The sequence below is a fragment of the Diabrotica undecimpunctata genome, chromosome 4 (genome assembly GCF_040954645.1).
Source record: "Diabrotica undecimpunctata isolate CICGRU chromosome 4, icDiaUnde3, whole genome shotgun sequence".
In the NCBI taxonomy this organism is placed as follows: Eukaryota; Metazoa; Arthropoda; class Insecta; order Coleoptera; family Chrysomelidae; genus Diabrotica; species Diabrotica undecimpunctata.
This window is the reverse complement of record NC_092806.1, coordinates 155,434,502-155,456,325: the sequence shown is the minus strand read 5'-3', so window position 1 is coordinate 155,456,325 and position 21,824 is coordinate 155,434,502. Positions and strand designations below refer to the sequence as shown.

Here is a 21,824-nt window from a genome sequence, read left to right as displayed (position 1 = left end):
TTATTACCTTGCATTTAAAATACAGCCAATATCCAACCAATCGAATCATGCGAATACGGATCTGTCCCTCAAAGCGAACAATAGCTTCTTAACTTCTAGCCATGATATGTCAAATGTCATATAAAGTGACATTTAACTTACTTTTTATTATAATAATTTTATATGTTTATTATAACGTGCAAATATTTTTGAATATTGTTTTAACAATTAAAATATTTCAATTATTTTAAATTAAAGGTATTTTAAAGATCTGAAGTATTTCAGTGAAAAATGCTACTGGGAATATATCTTAAGTCACAGAATTCAATATTTGGAAATATTAAACAGGTAAAGAAAAGAGTTTTATTAATATGTATAGTTTTTTTACTCTTTTCATTTTATTTAAATCAGAATATTTAAGCGCGAATAGAGAACGCTTTTGATTTACGAATATCAGACAAACTTACGTCGGTAACCCGTATTTTGGGCCATTTAATTTCATTTGCAACAACAAGGATGTTGTGCCGTTCCACCAAAACGAATTATTGACTAATGTAGGCGGTTGCACACCTCTAGAGACTAAATCACTCTGATTTTGTTTGTGTGAAACATGGAGCAAAGAGTGACAAATGGTTAAATTTTTAATTTCAGCAACGCCATTACTGACAAATGTTTTAACTGATCTAGTAAATGTTTGAGCGAATTCAAAACAATGGTTGAAACTGACGACAAAACAACTTTATCGAAATTAACTCATATAGTGAATGATTGACTATTTTTATTTACTTTAGTTGATTCGTCTTTGACGAAAATCCCACTGAACCTCCAAAAATCATAACAGCAAGTTGCAAATTTACGGAGAATGTCAATTTGGGGATCTCAAAAAGATGCAAAAAAGATTGCAAAAAAGATGCTTCTCTGAGCTTCCCCCTAAAACTACCCTCGTAGGGGTGTAAAACTGGGATAGCTGAGATAAGTTTGAACAAAAATGTATATTAGAACTTTTTCTGTAGAATGAACTGTTCACAGCCGGCGATTTTGAATGCCAGTTACGCGCTCGAAATGAATTTTTAAAAAAAATTGGTATCAACTCGACGGTAAAAATCCGATATCTTTTGATCAAAGTATCCTATCGACAAAATTCATGAGCTTTAAAGGTAAAGAGTTCAGCTTTCCTATGCAATTTTGCATTTTACCGCAAGTAAAATAAGTTTCTTTAAAGCTGTTAAATATAAAAACGTTGAGCATTTTTCGCTATTTTTTATAATTATCATGATTTCAATAAAAGTTTTCACTTCCATTGACCGGTCACTGATTTCCATTTTGAGTTTTGGCGACAAATATAAGGCATTTGAAATATGCCTGAAAACGCTAAATGAAAAGTAAACTTTCAGGTTTCTTTATGCTCTTCCAAATTATCTCCAGTAATGCAAACTATGCATGTATCACTTTTCGAGTTACCAAAAGACAGATTAAACTTTTTTTCGAAAATGTGTCCTACAATGACACCTTAATGATGTATTTGTCATTCAGTTTTTTCTCTTGACGCTGCTCTATATAAAGTCAATGAAGTATATTCACTTTTTATTATGATTTTTGTTTCTTGAATAGTGTCTGCAGGTAATTGATTAATGTGGGTCACAATGCAGTTATTAACATTACCACTTGACGGACTAAATTTTAATAATTTTTGGGTTACTTTAACTTTCTTTCTTCCAATTCCATATAAAGAGCAAAAAACATCTCTATACAGCGGTATCTCTTGTTTATCATAGGTGATTGCAAATTTAAATGTGGAGTTGACCATCTCTTTTTAAATCTATGCAGAAAAACTGGATATTTGACCAAACTGACATATATTATAAATCTTAAAGTAGACTTCGGGCGACTTTGATGACGATTTGTAATGTAGATATCTGTTGGTGTGTGTGTTGGCTTTTTATACATCTAGATCTCAGATCCAGTATCGTTCTTAGAGAATAAAACGTCCAGGAAAGGAAGTGCGTTATTACATTTCTTTTCTATGGTAGATGGTATTTTCTCTTCTTTAACGTTTATATCATTCAGTAATGCGTCCAACAACTCTGATCCATGAGGCCATATTGAGAATACATCATCTACATATCTCCACCATACTATGGATTTTGTATTTTGTTTAGAAATAATATTTGTTTCAAAATCTTTCGTGCATATCAATCTTATATTAAAAATAGAGAATTTGATAGATCTCAAATATGTAAACACGCATGGGAAAATAAACATAGGGTTCAATAGAAAGATTTAAGTATAGTCCTAAAAGACACAGATAGTAAAAAGAGAACAATCAAAGAAGCGGCTCTAATTATGCTAAATGAGACCAAATGTGTCGCAAAAAGAGGAAGTTAATAAAAGGAAAATACCACTATTAGTAACTCAGTAACATATCGAGGATACATCATTCATGTTCTTTAAAAAACATACATATAACATCAGTGTTTGGTGTTTATTGAAGGTAAACTAAATGTAAGACCAAATACTTACCACGTCAGTATAGTATTATGAGATTCTTTTCCTGGTTTTTTCCTTATGATTTACTATGGAGTCACCAGCGGGAGAATTTTACTGAATCGAATGAACTATCTTATAATAAAGTGGTCCCAGGAATGCAACTCAGCAATATTGGCAATATTATTTTAAAGTCGTCTGCTTTAAAATGTATAATGTATAGACATTATACAATATTGTCATTGGCATTATAGAGAATTGTCAATATAAATGAGTCAGATAAAATTATATTATTGGAAGAATTTTTCACCTAGTAACAAAACCAAAATTTGTTTAATTTAATAATGTTTTGTATTTTGAGATCGATTTCCGAAGTGGAAATCAAAACATCAAATGAACTTAATTTTAAAGTCTAATTGTGGCTTATTAAGAACAAAAATAGTAAATTGCATTAAGTTGCCACAAAAAATAGCTTCAGAATAATATTAAATTATTTGTTGTCCCTATAATGGTTGTAGGATGGAGAATATTCAAAGTATATGTACAGAATAATATCAACTAGGCTTTTACATAAGAATTAGAGAAATTTTTTTGTATTCGGCAACGCCGCATAGAGCGCTCTTGAGAAAAGCGCCTCTTCGCTCTGCTGTTTTTATTTAAACTAAAAAGGACAGACTAATGCCGGGGACTAAGGAAACAAAAAGGAGAGTTAGAGCGGCTCTAGACTTTCACAGGACACAGAGCGCAGGAATAGTGTACGCTCTTCTCCTACCACGAAGTCATAAACGACCGATGGTGGGGGGGATGACGTAGTGCGGAACAAAACAGAAACGCTACGACGACAACCAGTCCGTCATCTAGTGTGCTGCGGTCGAGATATGAACATTCTAGGTAAGCCTAAGCCTACTTGGACTTGCCTGCGGACAACCAGAATTTTTTGAAGTTGGTAGGAATTTTTTAAAACAACTTTTTGTTTTCTTATACATAAATGTATTTGGCGTTTTGTTGCTCTTTTTCTCTTTCTACCTCTCTCTTTTATACTTATTTTTATAATTGATATGCAACTTTTCAATGTTTCTATGCATGATTGTTTTGTTTTTGGCCGATCTGGCTACATTTGACGATTTGTTGGTGTTGTTCTATGTAAAAAATAGTTATATGTCATTTGATGGAATAAACGATCTGTGTTTTAAAGTAAAAAAAGTTTTGTAGTTTGAAAAAGTGCGGACTTTTGCGGAAAATTACCGCAATAGACGGGGTGAGTCAAAACAATACTTTATAAGACGTATATACTTATAAAAGACATTATGTGCATATGAAAAACGTGATTCTGTGAGATAAAAACTACTTATAAACAATTTAAAACTTATATTGGATTCACAAAAAAATATTTTACTTGTAGACCTCCAAATGGAAAGATATTTTCTTTTTTTTTTAATTAAAGAGTTCGGTGTCTTTATTTTAGATTATGAATAAACGAATTTTCTTTATTTTACGAAATTTCTTTCATGTTTTATTCATTAAATTAATTTTTACAAGAATTAATTGCTTCTTTGTCAAAGGCTGCCAAACATTAATTAGTTGATTCAAATTTATAATCACTTCTGAAAAATATATTTTCAATATTTTTATTATACTTTTCTTTTGTTATCGGCATATTTTGCCATAATTAATAATATTGCTTTGTGTTTTATAAATAAAACCATTTGAATATTTTTTAAAGTTCCCTGCAGCAGTATTGTATTTTAGCTTGATGATTTCTTTTTGTTCTTATAACAAGAACAATTTTATACTTAAAATATATAGCAATTTTATACTTTTGGTCATGCGAAACCTATAATTTATTTTTAATATCAAAGACGATGCTAATTAGGCTCTTGCCGATCAGGCCAGTTAGTCATCTATTACAGTCAAAAAAACTATTTACCCGAAGACTTCTCATATAAGACTAGGTGCAATACATTGCACTATTAGATAACATTCATATTTTTCCTCTTCTTTTAGTGCTTTGTTAAAAAGTGTCGTTGTACGACGACTAGTCACGAAGATTTTTTAGCCAAAAAATACGCCCCCACTCAAATGTTGCTGCCATATTTTCTCCTATTATCAAATTTAAGAGTTCGTACTGATCAGTTCTTAAAATACGATCCAAATAGTCAAGCAAATTTACATTTTTTGTAGTAAATACAACTTGGAGTTTTTACTTTATTCTGAAAAGGAATAATCCTAAAACATCTCAATTTATACTTATGGTATAAAGCTTAGATTAATTCCAGCATTTAGATTAAGCGTTAAATCATTGCCCTTGGTTTTGTAATTTTTGTAAGAATTCTATCGCAACTGCAATTAGGACAGTATCGTCTATTTTAATATCATTTACTGTGATGCCTTGTTCGCAGATGTATAGGGATTCTTTGGATAGAAATATTAGATTTAGATAAAAAATTTATTAATACATATACAGAAAAACTCATCACTAATTCGGATTCAGCATTAAGAGCGACGAAGCAAAAATTATAAATCCGGAAGTTTTTGCTTCCAGTTCCGTAAAATCTAGGTTAGAAAACTGGATTAGTAGGATCTTGCAATAGCCTTCTTCTTCTTCATTCCAGAGATTACGCATTTGTTGCCTAATCTATCATAAAACTTTCATGGAGCGACCTAGACGTCTTCAGTGTTTACAATTTACTACTTGTTTATTTAGTTAATTTTCATTTATTTTGTTTTGTTTACATCTTGTTCTGTATTCTTTTATTTTCTCATTGATCAAGTAAATATTCAATTCTTGTTTTAGCTATTACTTCGATACAATGGAGTAGTAATTTTGTCATACACGGTGTTTCATGACGAGTTTACGGTATTTATCTATCAGTAAATACTTACATGATATTTATGAAAATTTGTTTGTGGGAATTACAAGTTATGACGAACTTCAAGAAAATATTTTGACAGACATTCCACTGCCGGTTATACCGAAAGTGAACAGTCACTTTGTTATTTTAAAGGGAGCATCTAGTATATTATTGCAAATTGCGTTTTTACATTCTGCGTAATATTTTAGATAAAATTTATAAAAATACTATAGATCAAAATTTATTAATCTTTTTTCAAAAATTCTGACAGGGAGAGGTAAACTTTTCACAGTTGTTAATATCTCATCCATTTCCAATTATAATACCTTGAAAACTTTTGCAGATAAAGAGTAGATAACATTCATTTAGTAATTTATATCAAAATCAAATTGCTAAATACAAGGTGTGCACAAATGATACGCCATTTCTTTCAACTTCAAACTATAGTAACACAATATTTTTAAATAAAATCCCAGTATTTTACAATTTTAATAAAAAAATTAGTTGTCTTTCAAATAGTAATGGGGTTTCCTATATCTAAAGTTAATATTTTTGGAGATAATTGTGGTCTAATGTTAAAGATAAGATATTTATTGTTTTCCACAAGGAAGTATTTCCCATAATCGGCTGTATGCTATGAATATTAAAAAAGTATACCTAGTAACAGCACTGATGATGGAATAAGCATTCCGAAAATGTTCTGTAATGTAACTCGAGAGGTTTTTTTTTTAAATAAATATACTTTTTTATAAAAGATTTTTTAATTCAAATTCATTGTTTTTCAAATTTACTTTCAATTAATTACTATTTAAATGGGAATAAGCCACAATTAAAGGTTAAAATACGTTTATTGACGTTTCAATTTCACTAATGTTTGTATTTTGAGAACGATTTCCGAAGTGGAAATTGAAACGTCAATAAACGTATTTTAACCTTTAATTGTGGCTTATTCCCATTTAAATAGTAATTAATTTAAAATGCCACAAGAAAATAGCTTCAGAATAATATTACTTTAAAACCACGTCTTCTTCTTCTTCATGTGCCATCTCCTCTGAGAAGGTTGGCAACCATCATGGCAATTCACACTTTCGATACCGCTGCTCTAAATAGGTCAGCAGAAGTGCAGTTAAACCAAGTTCTCAAATTGTTTAACCAGGAGATGCGTCTTCTTCCGCGACTCCTTCTACCCTGTATTCTTCCTTGCATTATTAATTGCAAAAAGGTATAACGCTCGCTCCTCATGACATGTCCCAGATATTGCAGTTTTCTGACTTTAATTGTATTTAAAACCTCTTTATCTTTTCCCATTCTTCTCAACACCTCGACATTCGTGACTCTATCCACCCTACTTATTCTTAATATCCTTCTGTAGGCCCATAACTCGAAGGCTTCTAATCTGTTCGAAACATCTGTCTTTAATGTCCAAGCCTCCAACCCATAAAATAATACCGAAAGACGTAGCATCTCAGAAGTCTTATCTTTAAAGAAATTGAAATGTCCCTGCTGCAGAGTACTTTTTTTAGTTTGTTGAAAGAATTTTTTGTCTGTCCTATTCTTGCCTTAATCTCTTCTGTGTACTCATTATTCTCGTTAATTATTGTACCCAGATATTTATATTTTTCAACTTTTTTAATTTGTTCTCCATGTATTGTTATGTTTTCTTGGCGCTGTTGGGCTTTTGTAATTACCATCAATTGTGTCTTTTTTGTGTTTCGTGTTTAGGGACAGTCGGTTTTCTTTATTGACTTCTACCACTCTATCAACCATTTCTTGTAAATCATCAAGACATTCCGCTAATAAAATAGTGTCATTGGCAAACCGTATATTATTGATTAGCCATTTACTTTTATTCCCATAGTTAGTTCTTCTAGTGCTTCCTGGATTATTTCCTCTGAATACAAATTGAACAGAGTAGTAGATAGGACACAGCCCTGTCGTCTGACGCCCCTCTCAATCTGTATTTCATTTGAAAAGACGTTGTTCTCTTTTACCACAGCGATCTGATTATAATAGATAGCGCTAATAAAAGTAGCGAGTACGAAAACCACCTACTCTTCTTAAATGTTATATCGTTGTCATAAGTAGTTTCAGATATGTAGATAGTGTAAGCTTATCGTGAAGGTGATTATCAGGAAAAACAATGCTTTTGGCATACGATTTGGAAGGGAAAGGAACAAATTTTGAATAAAAACTTGAGGAATACGTTCATATTCTTCAGGAAGCATGTTTTGAAGTTCTGCAAGATTTTCGGGCTAGCTTGGTTGACTTCTAACCCTACTATTAGGTTTATCCCAAAGATGTTCAATGATATTCAAATCAGGGCTATAGGCTGGCCATTCTAGATTATTAATTTCTACTTCCTCCAAATAATTTATCACGATTCTTGTAGTATGTGACCGTGCATTAAATGAAACTACTGCTTCTGCCAAAACATCCTCTATATACCGGTGAGCATTCAGCGTGACATTGATGAAAGTTCAGTTCGAGCTTAAAATGAGAGTTTAGCCCAAACCATGACACCACCACCGCCAAACTTTCTTCTTTCGGACACACAAGCTTCAAAATATATTTTATTTTTCTATCTCCAAATCCTATCCAATTTCTATCTCTTGGCCATCGCCAGACTTCAAATAAAAGCGAGACTCATCAGTAAAGAAAATTTGGCTCCAATCCTGTATATCCCAGTGTTGATGTCAAGTAAAAATTAATCGATTCCTACAGTGTCTAGGTTATAATTCGGGAACAATAGCCGGCCTTCTTACCATTAGTCCTCTTTTATTGAGGCGCCTCTAACCGTTCTCGTACTTACATTCACCTTTCGAACCTCCTGCAGACGAGTTCTTACAGCAATTGCAGTGGAATGGCGATTTATTAAAAGTTTTATCACAATAAAACGATCATCTCTTGGAAACAGGTCGACGTATGTACCAGTCTCTATAAAGCGATGGAAAGCTCTCCTTACTGTAGTTCTCGAATGACCTCACGTTTCGGATACATAAACTTGACTTCTTTCGTCTTGTAGCAATGCAATAATTAGAGCAATATTTACTGTAGATAATGCAATTTCTTAATTATTCACTTAGTTGAAATCCACGTATTAAAAGCTAAATTATTGTTTAATTAAATATTTCCAACTTAAAAGATAAACAGCGACTACAGTAAACAACATAAACGTCAAAACTGTTCTCGTATAGGGTATTTACCTTTTTTATTTCGATATCACAATAAGCTAAAAGAAGTAGATAATTAATTATTCATTTTACATAATAAGATAAACAATATGGTCTAGATTTCAAATTATGTTTAACAGAATTCATTGACAAATATTGGTATACAGGGTGAACTACCAAAAAAAATTACGACTTTCTCATAGTTTTTAAATGTACAAATATATATTTTATTTTTTCAAAAGCATTTACATTCCATTTATAATACTCGTTTTTTTTTATGAACGGAACTCTTGATGAAAATCGAATACCTGTGAATTGGAGTAGAACAAAAAGATCTCATATTAAACGGTAACACCACGATAAAGCACTATTTCACAAAATGGAACATTAGACAAAGCCATAAGAGAGAGAAATACGTCAGGAAGGAAAGCTATTACAATGTTAAACAGCATTTTATGGGACCAATCCATCAGCAAAGAAAATAAAAAGAGGATATAGGAGACTATAGTAAAAAGTATCACTTTATACAGCTGTGAGGTCTGGCCACTGAAAGAAAAAACACTGGCAACGCTGAAAGCGACGGAAATGGATTTTTGGAGAAGAGCCGCAGGAAGATCTAGAAGAGAAAGGATTACCATCGAACGCATTAGAGAAATAATGGGAATCAAACGAACAATTACAGATGACCTAACAACAAAACAACTTATTTGGTTCGGACACATACAAAGAATGGATGAACAACGAATACCAAAAGGAATATTAAAATGACAACTAGAAGGAAAGAGAAAACGAGGTAGACCGAGAAATAGTTGGAGCGAAGGAATAAATAAAGAACTGAGAGAGAGGGCCATAGAAGATCGGAATTAGAAGTCGAAAAACGGCGGAGAACATTATAAACCGACAATTAGTAGTAGTAGTAGTAGGAAAGTTATTATTTAGATGATTGTGAATAGGAGCAGTGTGGTGAACTCTAGAATCGTCGCGTCGTGTAAAAACCAAATATACGTTGTCGAATATTAAACGGTACATTTTGCAGTAGTAGTAACGGCAAATTATTATTCAGCAAATCCAGATATATAGCACCATTCACAAAGTTGTCAAAAAAATGTGGGCCAATATCATATTCCCCAACAATACCAAGACGACCTAGTTTAACTGTGACTGTTAATAAAGTAGGGAATGCTTGATGCACAGTAATGAAAATTATACCGATTCACTCTTCGATTTTTGTGACATGTAGCCTCATTTCCAAAAAGCACACAATCGAATAAAATCGGTTGTTATGCAATTGTTGTTGAGAGAATTTACGAAAGGCTAATCTGCAACGATTTATTATCGGCTGCCAATCCTTAATGTAACTGTATGCAGTAAACATGCATTTTATGTTTACGGATGATTTTTACCACCGAAGTTTGACTAATGCTATGTTGACGTGAAATTTCAGTGCTGATATAGGGATCCTCAGTAATAGCTAATGTAACGGGATTTAATTAAGCATCAGATCTAAATAACCTAATTCAGTTTAAAATTTAAAATCCTTATAATATCAACTACACTATTATTGCTAAACGCAATTGTTTGTTTATGACATTGAAAATATGGGTGTAATGAGGACGCACGCTGACCTAGTGAAATTTGCAGTGTAATCAAAAGCTTATTAAATAATGGGTACTAATTAAACAAGTAAAAACAATATTATATCAACAAATTCACGGTAGTTAACTAGCTGGAAATCACGGAATTAAGATTATTATTAAGAATGAAGAATCAAGAGAACGGTCGAAGTTAATGTTGTCATCCGTCAACTGAATACTATCTGTTATTGTACTTAGAGAACAAATAAACGAAATTATGAGTATCTAGTGTGTTCAAGTAAATAACCACCTGTAAGGGGTAAACTACCCTGGAGTTCCACTATATGGAACTCTTGATGGAAGCAATCCCATAACCATCATAAGAATGAACAGACATTTATTACACTAACAGTTCATCACTTATAAGAGTTTTGGTTATCTCATTTTTTTCATATTCAAGTAACCCAGTGCGAACAAAACGATTCATTAATTTTTCAAAAGTTATTTTGTTTATTTTACTTCATTAAGAATATCGCTGATGATATATTCTGGATGCAAGTAGGTAATTTTTCGAACTTTCTCCTACCCAGATCATATCTGTTAATCCTTCTACATAAAAATTCATTTTTAAAATTAATTACAAGCCACATAGACCGATTAAAAAGGTAATAAATAATATGAAAACTCTCATTTTTTCAAAGCCCACTGTTTTACCATTGTTAATTGATACAAGTTGCCTTTTACTTATTAATAATTGCTCATCACATTAGACAGTTTAAATGATTTACTTAAAACTTCTTGGCCTAGAATACTATTAATATAACATTAATCTAAAAACTCTTACATTAATTACATTGTTTTGATTTATGTTTTGTGTTAGTTATTTATTGAATAAGAATACTTTTGTTATATTATTATACATGACTAAATTATTTCTACTTAAAAAAATTGAAGATATTTGAAAATCTTATTTTTTTTCTAGTTCACCCTGTATACGAATATTTGTCAACAATTTTTGATAAACTTAATTTAAAAACTAGAACATAGTGTTTAAAAATTGTCATAAATCTTTAAATACCCTGTATAGTATTATAAAATCCCTCTATAATTCGAATGCCGTATGTCCGGATTTCTCGATCGACGGCGACGATGTGAATTAATTCGAAGTCGAATGTTGTGGATTAAATGAATTATAGGGAGCTCAAACTCAACGTAACTTGACACTGTGGTAAATATTCTAATAAACTACGAACACAAAAGAGTTCAACCCAAACTTATAAGCTCACAATATAAAACAACAATTCATTAAAAAAGCAAACAACTTGTACCTTGCCTCAGGTTCGTACATACAAATAATATTCACAATATGAAATTATTTTTATAGTATTTTGCAGATCTAGTTTTTACCGGAAGGAAAATAATTTATATATATAAAATTATCTAAATATATGAAAATATATAAGGTGTCCTATTTGAAAAGAATTCTCTATAGTTCTTAAAGCTGGAGAATATCATTTTCTGCATTTTTTTTAATATCTTTTTTGGATATTTTGTACCATAATGGACTTATCCAAAAAGTCTTTAGTTTGGTGTTGTTCCTTTTGATTACATTTTAATCGTGATATTTATATTTCTGTAATGCTTCTGCTTCAGTAACTTGAGATAAGCTGATGACACTTTAATAATCGCGGCAAATCAAGAAGAAATGAAAGACATAATGAGATATCTGGAGGAGAAAAGCAAAACATATGGACTAAAGCTAAATAGCAGTAAGACAAAGATCATGATAGTAGACAGAGCTCGGAATAATCTTCAACACATTAAAGAAATTAGGGGCTTTGAAGTAATAAATAGTTTCATATACCTGGGATCCCTAATAACAAATGTCGGAGGGTGTGACAGAGAGATACGTAGAAGGTTGACTATTGCTAGAACAGCTATGATGAAACTGGTAACAATTTGGAAAAATTCTAGCATAACAATACACACAAAACTAAGGCTGGTAAGGGCACTCATTTTTCCCATAGCCACATATGCATCCGAAACGTGGACCTTAAAGAAAGCGGATAAAAATAAACTGGACGCTTTTGAAATGTGGGTATAACGCCGCATGTTAAGAATATCCTGGATTGATCATCGCGCTAACGTATCGATATTAGAACATCTTAAAGTAAAGAATATATTGCTTAAACAAATACAACAGAGATATTTGCAATATTTTGGACACATTGCTAGAAGAACTACGATGTACGATGGAAAAACTGATAGTCGAAGGTAGAGTTGAAGGAAAGAGACCTAGCGGAAGATCTCCAAGCCGTTGGGTAGATCAAACAAAAATATTGATTAACCAAGGGCTACATGAAGCCGAACAACTAGCCCAGGACAGGGAAGGATGGAAGGAAACCGTGAAAAAACTACAAAGGCCTGATGGTGTCACCACATCCCAAAAGGGATTAGAACTGAGAAGAAGGAGGAATGCTTCTGATTGTTCTTATCAGAGTTATTGGTTATCTTTTTGTTCCATAATTTATAACAATTTATGTCGTTTTAGTGGGTATAGGGTCACGGCTGCCACACTCCTCGAGTTTTCAACAACCTCCACCGGTACTAGGTCACGACATTTTTTTATAAATACTGATATTAATTAATTTTATAATGGAGAAATATCTTGTTTAGTTGCTTCTTTAGATACAGACGTCTTCTTTTCTTTTATTGGGGTAAAAATTTCTATGTTTAGTCTTTTCGCCTCAGTTTGAACTTGCCTAAAACAATATGTTTTTGGTAGTATAATGTGGAGTCTTTTGTATTAGGTTTATTTTTCCTATTGATTTTTTGGGCGTCTGTTTTTTCCACAGGTGTCACTTCTTTCAAAATCCGTATTTAAATGTCAACACTAACAAACTTTTGTGGTTGTGGTTTACTTAACAATATTCTTTTATTCTCTCCTGTCAGTTATTTTCCTTTTCCATAGTTTATGGCTTAATATTCTACTCTACATCAATAATCCATATTTTATGGAAACTTCTAGTAGTTATTTTTCCTTTGAGTTATTATCTGGCATTGCTTTTCCTTTTTCCGTAATTTCAAGTATTTTGTGTCAAATGTTTTTTTCAAAATTGTAAATCCGATATGCGTTTCTAGATTAAATTCGCTTCATTTTTTAATAATTTGTTTTATACTAAAAAGACAAATTGAGCAAATGAGATGAATGAATCTATGTTAATCTATGTTTGTAGTTAACTTCATTAAATATTTCTAAAATTGGTTTAGAAATTTGAAATATAAAAGTGTCTAAATATAATTTATTATTTGTTTTACTTTTTATCCCATTTAAAACGATCCATAACAGTTTAATCATTGATATAACAAAACAATCAAACCATACATTTTCCCATCACCAAAGAAATTCCTTGTCGATTGTTTCACGTATGAGTATAAACTACTTTTATTACTATCAGTCGCCATAAAATAAGTTTCTCAAGTACAGCTATACCTCTCTTATTAATAAAACATGTCCAATTTGACACAAATGTACAGCGCAATGTTCTACTTCGAAACAAAAGACGTTTTGTAGCTTTGGAAATAATACACTCATTCGTTTATTATAGTTGAATTGACTGTTGATACAAAGTTACGTTAGTTTTATGATAATTTCAGTGGAAATAAACTCTATGTGATAATGTGTTCAAAATAATGTGTTTATTTGGAATTTCTCCCTATCTTTTTTTTATGATTGTTTGTTTTAAAGTTTGTAAACAAAAGACTGGCTAATAAAATCTACAGGATAGTGTGTTCGTAATATTTAAAGCTAAAAGATCAAGCTAGACTTAAAATACTACAAAGAAATACGAGAAATATATCGAGAAAAAAAAGGACAAACAACCTTGGAAAAACAACTAGAAGAAACCTTGGTATATATCAACACATATGAAGGGGAAAAAATACAAAACAAAAATAGATACAATACATGCATTCAGGTCAGGACTAGTACACAATGTTAGAAAGAAGGAATTGAACAGGAAGATCCGAGACGAGAAAAAGAGGCACTGGAGAGAACTGTGTGATAAGTTGAATGAGTACGTTTAGGATCAGTGATCCCAAAATGAAAGCTTGAGGTTACCAAGAGCTGTTTCCGTCCGACCATTGGCATGAAGTGCAGTGGGACGTCGAAGCTGAACGAGCTGTAGACGAACTCAATGAAACGTTAAGTGCCCTAAAGACATGAAAGGCTCCATGGCTCAATGGGATACCACCAGAAGCAGTGAAACGCATTGGCGGTCTGGAGCCGACATGGCTTTTGGAACTCAGCGATTTCCAGCAAATTGGAAGATCTTGAGGCTGGTGCTACTCCCAAAGGGGAAAGACAAGTATCTACCTGTTTACCTTCTGTCGTGCATAGGTAAATTATCCGAGAGGCTTCTAAGAGGGCAAATCGACACAGTCATTGAAGAGTCAGCAAGCTGTTCCCAGGGAGTACGGTTTCAGAAGGAATAGGAGCATGGTAGATACGGCAATCAAAGTTTTCCGGAAGTTGCGCGGGGTGGAAAGAGGTGAGCGCTGCTACTGTTGTTTGACGTCGGGAATGCTTTCAACACATTAAAATGAAAAGAGGTAATAAAGACTTTATGAGACAGATGGTGTCCGAGGTATATGATGAATTTGGTCTCGAACTATTTGTCAGAGAGGAAAATTGGGGTAGAAAAAGGAGTGGTGATTCACATGACAGCTGTCGATGTTTGAATTACTTTCTGATGAAGACGCTCACAGGACATGGTTGTTTCAGGGCATACCTTTACAAATTTGGAAAAGCAGAAAATGAAATTGCCTGTACTGTGAAATATCGAACACTGTCTCTCACATTTTATTGATATGTCAATGATGGATAGTCGTGAGGAGCCTCCTTGAGAGAGAGCTAGGAAGTAGGGTGCAGTCACGGAACTGGTAGAGGAGATGCTTAGGTCGTTGAATCGGTGGAGGACAGTTCAGAGATATGTAAAGAAAACGTTAGAAGGAAAGGAACAAGAAGAAAGGTGAACTGAAGGGAGGCAGGGTGCCCAAAAGCAAGCAAGAAGTTAAGGCAGAACGGGAACGGGCCAGATTAAACATGAACAGGGAGGAACAGAGGGAAAGAAGGATTTAGTTGTATTGATAAATGGCGAGAATGAGTGAGAATTGTGCGTGAATGAATGATCGGGTGAATGCCTACATAACCGAGGCAGGAAGACGGTTCTGCCCACACGAGGTATATTTCTAAGATTTTGAACATTCTCCCTCATAAAATTAAAAAGAAAGGCGATCAGGCCAAAGCAAAAAAAAAGGCATTCAAAATGAACAAGATGAGTAAATATACTACACAGTGGGACATTTCAAAAACCCTAACATTGAATAAGTGTTACAGGTAAACCATTAAAATAGTTTTCAAAAAAGCTATTTCATAACCTACAATAATATTTTAATATGCTTGCCATTTAAATATCCACCTTTCCATTCTAAGGGCACGTTGACACAAGCGGTTTATTAACGTACATTGAAAATAGACTTGAAATAAATCAAATGGATATCGGAGAGCGTATTTATGGAGTCGAGATATGGACACTAAAGAATACGAGCTTTAATAAACTTAAATATTTAGAGACGTGGGTTTACCGTCGAATCTTGAAAATAATTTGGACAACAATATTTATGAATAAAAAAATTTCTAAAACGATTAGGTGAGGAGAGACACTTACCAGTGATAAAAACAAGAAAACCTAATTACCTAGGATATTTACGACACAAAAAAAGCATTACAACTCCCCATTAATTAAAAGGGTAAAGTAAAAGAAGGTATTTGAAGAAAAAAAGTGACTTGTATGAGAAAACATCATACAATGAACCGGCGCTTTGTCTTCGAAGAACTTCGAAGACAACGAGCAGCAAAAGACATGGAAAGTACTGCCAGAGAGTAATAGCTAACTACAATTCATGGAGACATTATTGGAAAGAAGAAAAAATTACACAGTCTTATTATTATATGTATTTATACATTATATAATAATGCTTTTATATCAAGCGTAATTCAGTTCGGTTGATTCATTGACGATTCATTGTCACTAATTGTTTGTAATTCTGACTCACATTTTGATATTATTGCTTTCTGATATACCAGTTAGAACGCGATGATTGAGCAACGCAGTTATTTACAGTTTTGAGCGTATCAAATAAGCAATTTTCGCCAAATTGGATATATTTCTCGAAACACAGCATAACGTACTTGGCGTTGCAATTGATTTTCCCTATTATATAAAGAGCTTTGACGAAGCCATAAATTAATTATTGTAAGGCGGCTATTCCTCAACTTAATCGTCATTGATTATTGAGTTTCGGAGTATTACCAATACATTAGGTGAAGCTGAGAATACAATATTAATGGTAGAAACTCTAGATATTGTAAATTGGCGCATAAAACCCTCTAGGTGGATTGTCTTATTCTAGAAAAATGATGGTAATAGAATTTAAATAGTAGTATTAAGTTTGTTCTCTTAAGAGGTAGATTATCGATTTTGAATTTTTATCACTTTCTTACACCTTAATTTATATTTAAAACTGATGACAGTTAACCCAAATTCATTTTCTTAAACAATCTAGTCTGTCTATTCAATAAAACATTTGTATCATACTAAATAACAAACGTCTTTAAAGTTTTGTTTTTTAGTGTTAAATATTAATATTCAGTCTTCTTTGTGATTCCAAAGACCAGCTGTCTTGCCATCTTTTTGGTAGAATTCGTGGAGCTTTCTTTCGTTTGATTTTTCATCGTTTACAATTTTTGCATTTTTATTTTTTCTCGTTTTCATTACATGTTGATTTTAATTTCTCTTTAGTTATCTTTTCCATTTCACTAAATTTTCGACATCAAATTTTCAAGTTTTCGTAGAGTTCCTAGTTTAGATCTCCCCACATACAGTCTTAGATTGATACGCAACCACAATTTATTTCTAGTTGGGAATAATTGATTCAGTTCTGGTACTACGAAATATTCAAAAAATCTAAATGTCGAGGACCTTTTAAGGTCTAATTATGAAAGTATCGTCTTACAGCATACACTCATGGACAAAAATATCGAATATTTTGGAATTTTCCAATTTTTTTTTTGTAGTCCTATTATTTCAAAATAATTTTAGATTACTGATAATACTCATATAGTAGGCTGATGTACTCAACTGGTTTGAAACATTTTGATGTTTATTTTGACGTTTATTTAGTGGTTAGTGTGATTCGTACATTTTATCATAAAAATCCTTCTTCATTTAAAGCAAAAATCATACTAATTCGGTTATTTTTAGTTTAATTTATTAACTTTAATTAAATATTGTTTTGATTTAACTAAGTTTAAAACAAGTATCCCACCAATTTGACACTGCGATGAAGTCCAAGTAGCACATATTGTATTTTTGTACGAGGAAGGATATCCACAAAAAGGTATCGCACGACGTCTCAGCAGAACTGAATCTATAGTTTCGAATACTCTAAAAAGGTACCGCGAAACAGAAAATTTTGTACGAAGGCCTGGTCAAGGATACCCAAGGTGCACGACCGCAATAATTGATATCCGTTTTTGGTCGTTAATTCTACACGAAATCGTTCATCGACATCGATGCACCTCAGAAATGAGCTATTAAATGTTAGACAAGTTAATGTGAGTTCACAAACAGTTAGACGAAGGTCAAAAGAAGCAAACTTAAAGCCCAGACGCCCCGCCAAAGTTTCACGTCTTCTCCAAAATCATAAAGCTCGTCGTTTGGCACTTGCAAGAACACATATTTAGTGGAATATCGACAACTGGAATAACGTTCTTTTTACTGACGAGACCAGAATCCTATTATGGAAGCCAGATGGTCAAAACTACGTCTACAGAAGAGTTAATGAACGATTCGCCAGCTGCAGTCTCGCCCATACCATTAGTTTTGGAGTTAATGGCATAATTCTTTGGGAAGGTATTAGTTGGAAGGTACGTACCGCACTTGTGGAAGTAATTGGACGGATGGCTGGTGATTCTTACGTTTAAAACATCCTGCAAGATCATGTTTTGTCATATATTGGTTACATTGGATATGAAAGATTCACGTTAATGCACGATAATGCTCGACCACATGCCGCTGCCACAGTGAGTAATTATCTTGATGAGATCCAAATTCAAAGATTGGATTGGCCACTGTTTAGCCCAGATTTAAATCCAATTGAGCACTTATGGGATCACCTAAAACGCAGCATACGACAAAGAAATCGCGTTCCAAATACGATAGAGCAGTTTCGGCTTGCTGCACAGGATGAATGGAATGCAATTTCCCAAGGATATGTCCAAAATTTACTTGCAAGCATGCTGAAAAAGATGCAAGCAGTAATAACAGCTAGAGGGGGGAATACTCGTTACTGATCATGCACTTCTTTTAGTTAAAACTACTTGTTTAAGCAATTTAACTTATCATTTAAGTTTAGAGTAAAATAACCTTCTTTACCTAATATTAAACATTTATTTTTTTCACAATTTTCTCCGCATAAAAACTTAAAATTGTTTATTAAACATTGTTAAAATAAACTCTATTTTACAATAAACGACTTCATTGGCCAGAATTTATTTTGATAAAATAAAAATTTGGAAATTCCAAAATATTCGATATTTTTTTCCATTATTGTATTAGTCACTTTGTTAAAAATTGATACTGATACTGTATTGACAGTTGAAAACTTGTATATAATTATGAATATGTATCATCTCAAATGGAAGCCGAAATATAAATTTATTTTATAATGTGTGGTTTACTAAAAATGTTGGATAAACTGCCAACAAAACATCCACGATTTTTTTGTTCTAACCCGAATTCTTAAGTAAACATTATTATTTATAATGAACCTTACCCCAAAATACAAAAATTAGGGTCAACATCCGATATAATTATGTCTCTCCGGTATTTAAACCCAATTCCAAAGAATTTCGCAGAAATCGTAATTTTTCATTAAACTTAAATGTATCAGTAATGAAGGTGAACGAGAAATGAGTTTGAGAGTTGTTAAATTTTTGGTATTGTTCGCTAAATGACTGCTTACCTTCGAGAAAAGTTTAATTTCCCCGAAGGATTTCTGTTTATTTTCAATTTTATGAAAACCACAAGCTGTAATATTTAATATAAAAACTTCAATTAAAATATTACCATAATGTACCAAAATAACATTGTTCTGGATTAAGTTACATATGGTCCATCTTGCTTTATGGCATGGAATCGTGGACTTTGAAAAAAACATCTATCAACAAACTTGAAGCATTTGAAATGTGGTCATTGAGAAGAATGATGCGCATACCTTGGGTGGATAGAGTTCGAAACGATGACGTCCTTAAGAGAGCCGGCGTGGAAAGAGAACTCTTTAAATTAATTAAAAAACGCAAGATTGGTTACCTTGGGCACATATTAAGAGGAGCAAAATATGAAATACCACAGTTAATCCTACAAGGGAAGATCGAAGGTAGGAAAGGAGCCGGCCGCAAACAATTATCCTGGTTAAGGAATATTAAAGAATGGACAGGAATACACAATACAGGCGAGCTGTGTCACACCGCCAAGAACAGAATTCTAGTATTGAGATAGTCGCCTACGCACTTTGGTGTATGGCATGTTAAGAAGAAGGATTAAGTTAGGGTAAATACAGGTTTATAAAATAATGAAATTATTTATTTATTGTGGCTAGTAACTTCTCTTCTAAAATGTTTTACAGTCTATAGCCTTAGCTATTTAACTGTTTTCTTGTACGCGACGAATTTATTGTTTAACTGGGTGTATATTTATTTTTTTTGTAAGCGAAATTGATACAGGCCCTTCATTAATTGTTATGCGCCATTTATTATTCCAAGTGTTCTGAAAATGTGACCAGTTAAATACTTTCCGTAACGGGGAATTATTAACGAATTATCAAAGTTAATTTTATTTAAAAGAGACTAGTAGTATTCTCTGTCTTTTTTCGCTCAACCGTTTCTAAATCTTTCTGTTGTCCCATTCTCCATCGTTTAGGCCTCTCTTACTCATGTCATGGCGTCTTCTACCTAGTTCCTCCAGGATCTTCGGGGTTGTCGTCTTTTCCTCCTTCCTATGCAGCTTCATTCGGTTATTCTGTTTATCTATCTGCTGTCGCTAGTTCCTCTTACATGTCCATACCACTTTAGTCTTTTTTGTTCTATATATGTTAGTATATCTGGTTCTATTGATGTTCTTTGCTTTATTACGTCATTACTTCTCCTATCCATTCTTGTTACCCTGCAGCATCTTTGATTGTTCCGTTGTCGTCAATCTGTAGATCTTCTATGTCTCCTTCACTTGTAGATAGGTACTCTGTTTTCGCGAGGTTAATATCTAGGCTAGCCTTGGTATATTCTTCTTGTAGTTTGTTCATCATGTAGCTGAGGTCTTCTTGGTCTTGTGCAAGTACTACTTGATCGTCTGCTAAGCTTAACGTATATAGTTATTAGTTTCGTACCGGTACTCCCATGCCTTCGTATTTTTTTTCCATGTAGTCAAGGCTTTCTCTAAGTATATTTTGAATATTGTTGGAGATGTGGAACAACCCTGCAGGAGCCCTTTTGTTGTGGTGAATTGTTCTATGATTCTTATTCCCATTTTGATGGACACTTATACAGAGCTGTTTTAGCTTCTATGAGTTACGTCTGTATTTCTAATTTATGCACTGCCTCCCATAGTTCAGATCTTGGTACAGAGTCATACGCCTTTCTCATGTCTACAAATGCCAAATGTATATCCCTATTTTTTGCTTTTTTCTTTGTCAACAGTTGTTCTAGTCTGCATATGTGGTATATGCGTGATCTTCCTGTTGTAAAGTCTACCTGATCCTCCCCGATTTTGCCTTTTATCGCTTGCTCTATTTTTTCTCGCAGTATCTTCCCATATAATCTTCCTATTGATGATATTACGCTTATTCCTCTGTAGTTTTCACATCGTTTTCTATCTCCTTTCTTAAATATAGATGTCATATATGCCTCCGTCCATTCCTTTGGGAGCTGTTCTCCATTTATGGCTTTCTGAAATATCCATTACATCAGCCGGTGTAATTTTTTTGAGCCGTACTTTATAAGCTCAGATGAGATGCCTGCAGGTCTCAGTGCTTTCTTATTTTTGATTACTTTTATGGCCGTTCTCATTTCCCTATCTGTTATTTATATTTCTTGTTGTGGGGATTTGCTTCGTCTTCGCCTGTGTTCTTTTCCAGTGAATTGTAGTCTTTGTTCTGTTAACAGTTCCTTGTAATAGTCCTTCCATTCTTGTTCTGTATATTTCCCAATTTAATTTTTTCTTTTGAGTTTTGTTTCAATCCTCTCAGTATTTTCCATGACTCCGAAGTTCTTGTACCTCCTATGTATGTTTCAATATTTAAGCAGGTTTTTAACCATTCTTCATTCTTTTTTTATATTATTTGTTTTTTTACTTCTCTATCTTTTTCTTATACACTCTCATTTAACATATACTCTGAAAACATCTTTAGGGAGGCCTTGGACGAATCAGAAGATGAGATTGATGTAAATGGCCAACTTATAAACAATATTAGATATGCAGACGATGCAGTGTTGCTGGTAGATAGTGCGAAGGGACTCCAAAGGATGATGGATAACGTTGTAGAAGCATGTAACAAATACGGCCTAAAACTAAATTAAAAGAAGATAAAAATAATGATCATTAGAACGCCCAAATTACAATTAATAGGCGATACACCGTTAGAAAGAG

General features: G+C 32.9%; 1 protein-coding gene across 5 annotated transcripts in view; it reads left to right on the top strand.

Annotated features, from left to right (window-relative positions):
- Positions 1 to 21,824, top strand: part of cpx (synaptic transmission protein complexin) — a 972,531-nt gene that overhangs the window by 774,991 nt on the left and 175,716 nt on the right. Inside the window, exon 1 of one of the 5 annotated variants that reach the window (XM_072530672.1) lies at positions 3,296 to 3,354. The exons of the other annotated variants lie outside the window; for them this stretch is intronic. Coding sequence (XP_072386773.1) covers positions 3,342 to 3,354 — 13 coding nt within the window. The 5' untranslated portion in view covers positions 3,296 to 3,341. Of the gene's footprint in view, positions 1 to 3,295; positions 3,355 to 21,824 lie in introns of those variants that run through there. 5 annotated transcript variants of the gene reach the window in all.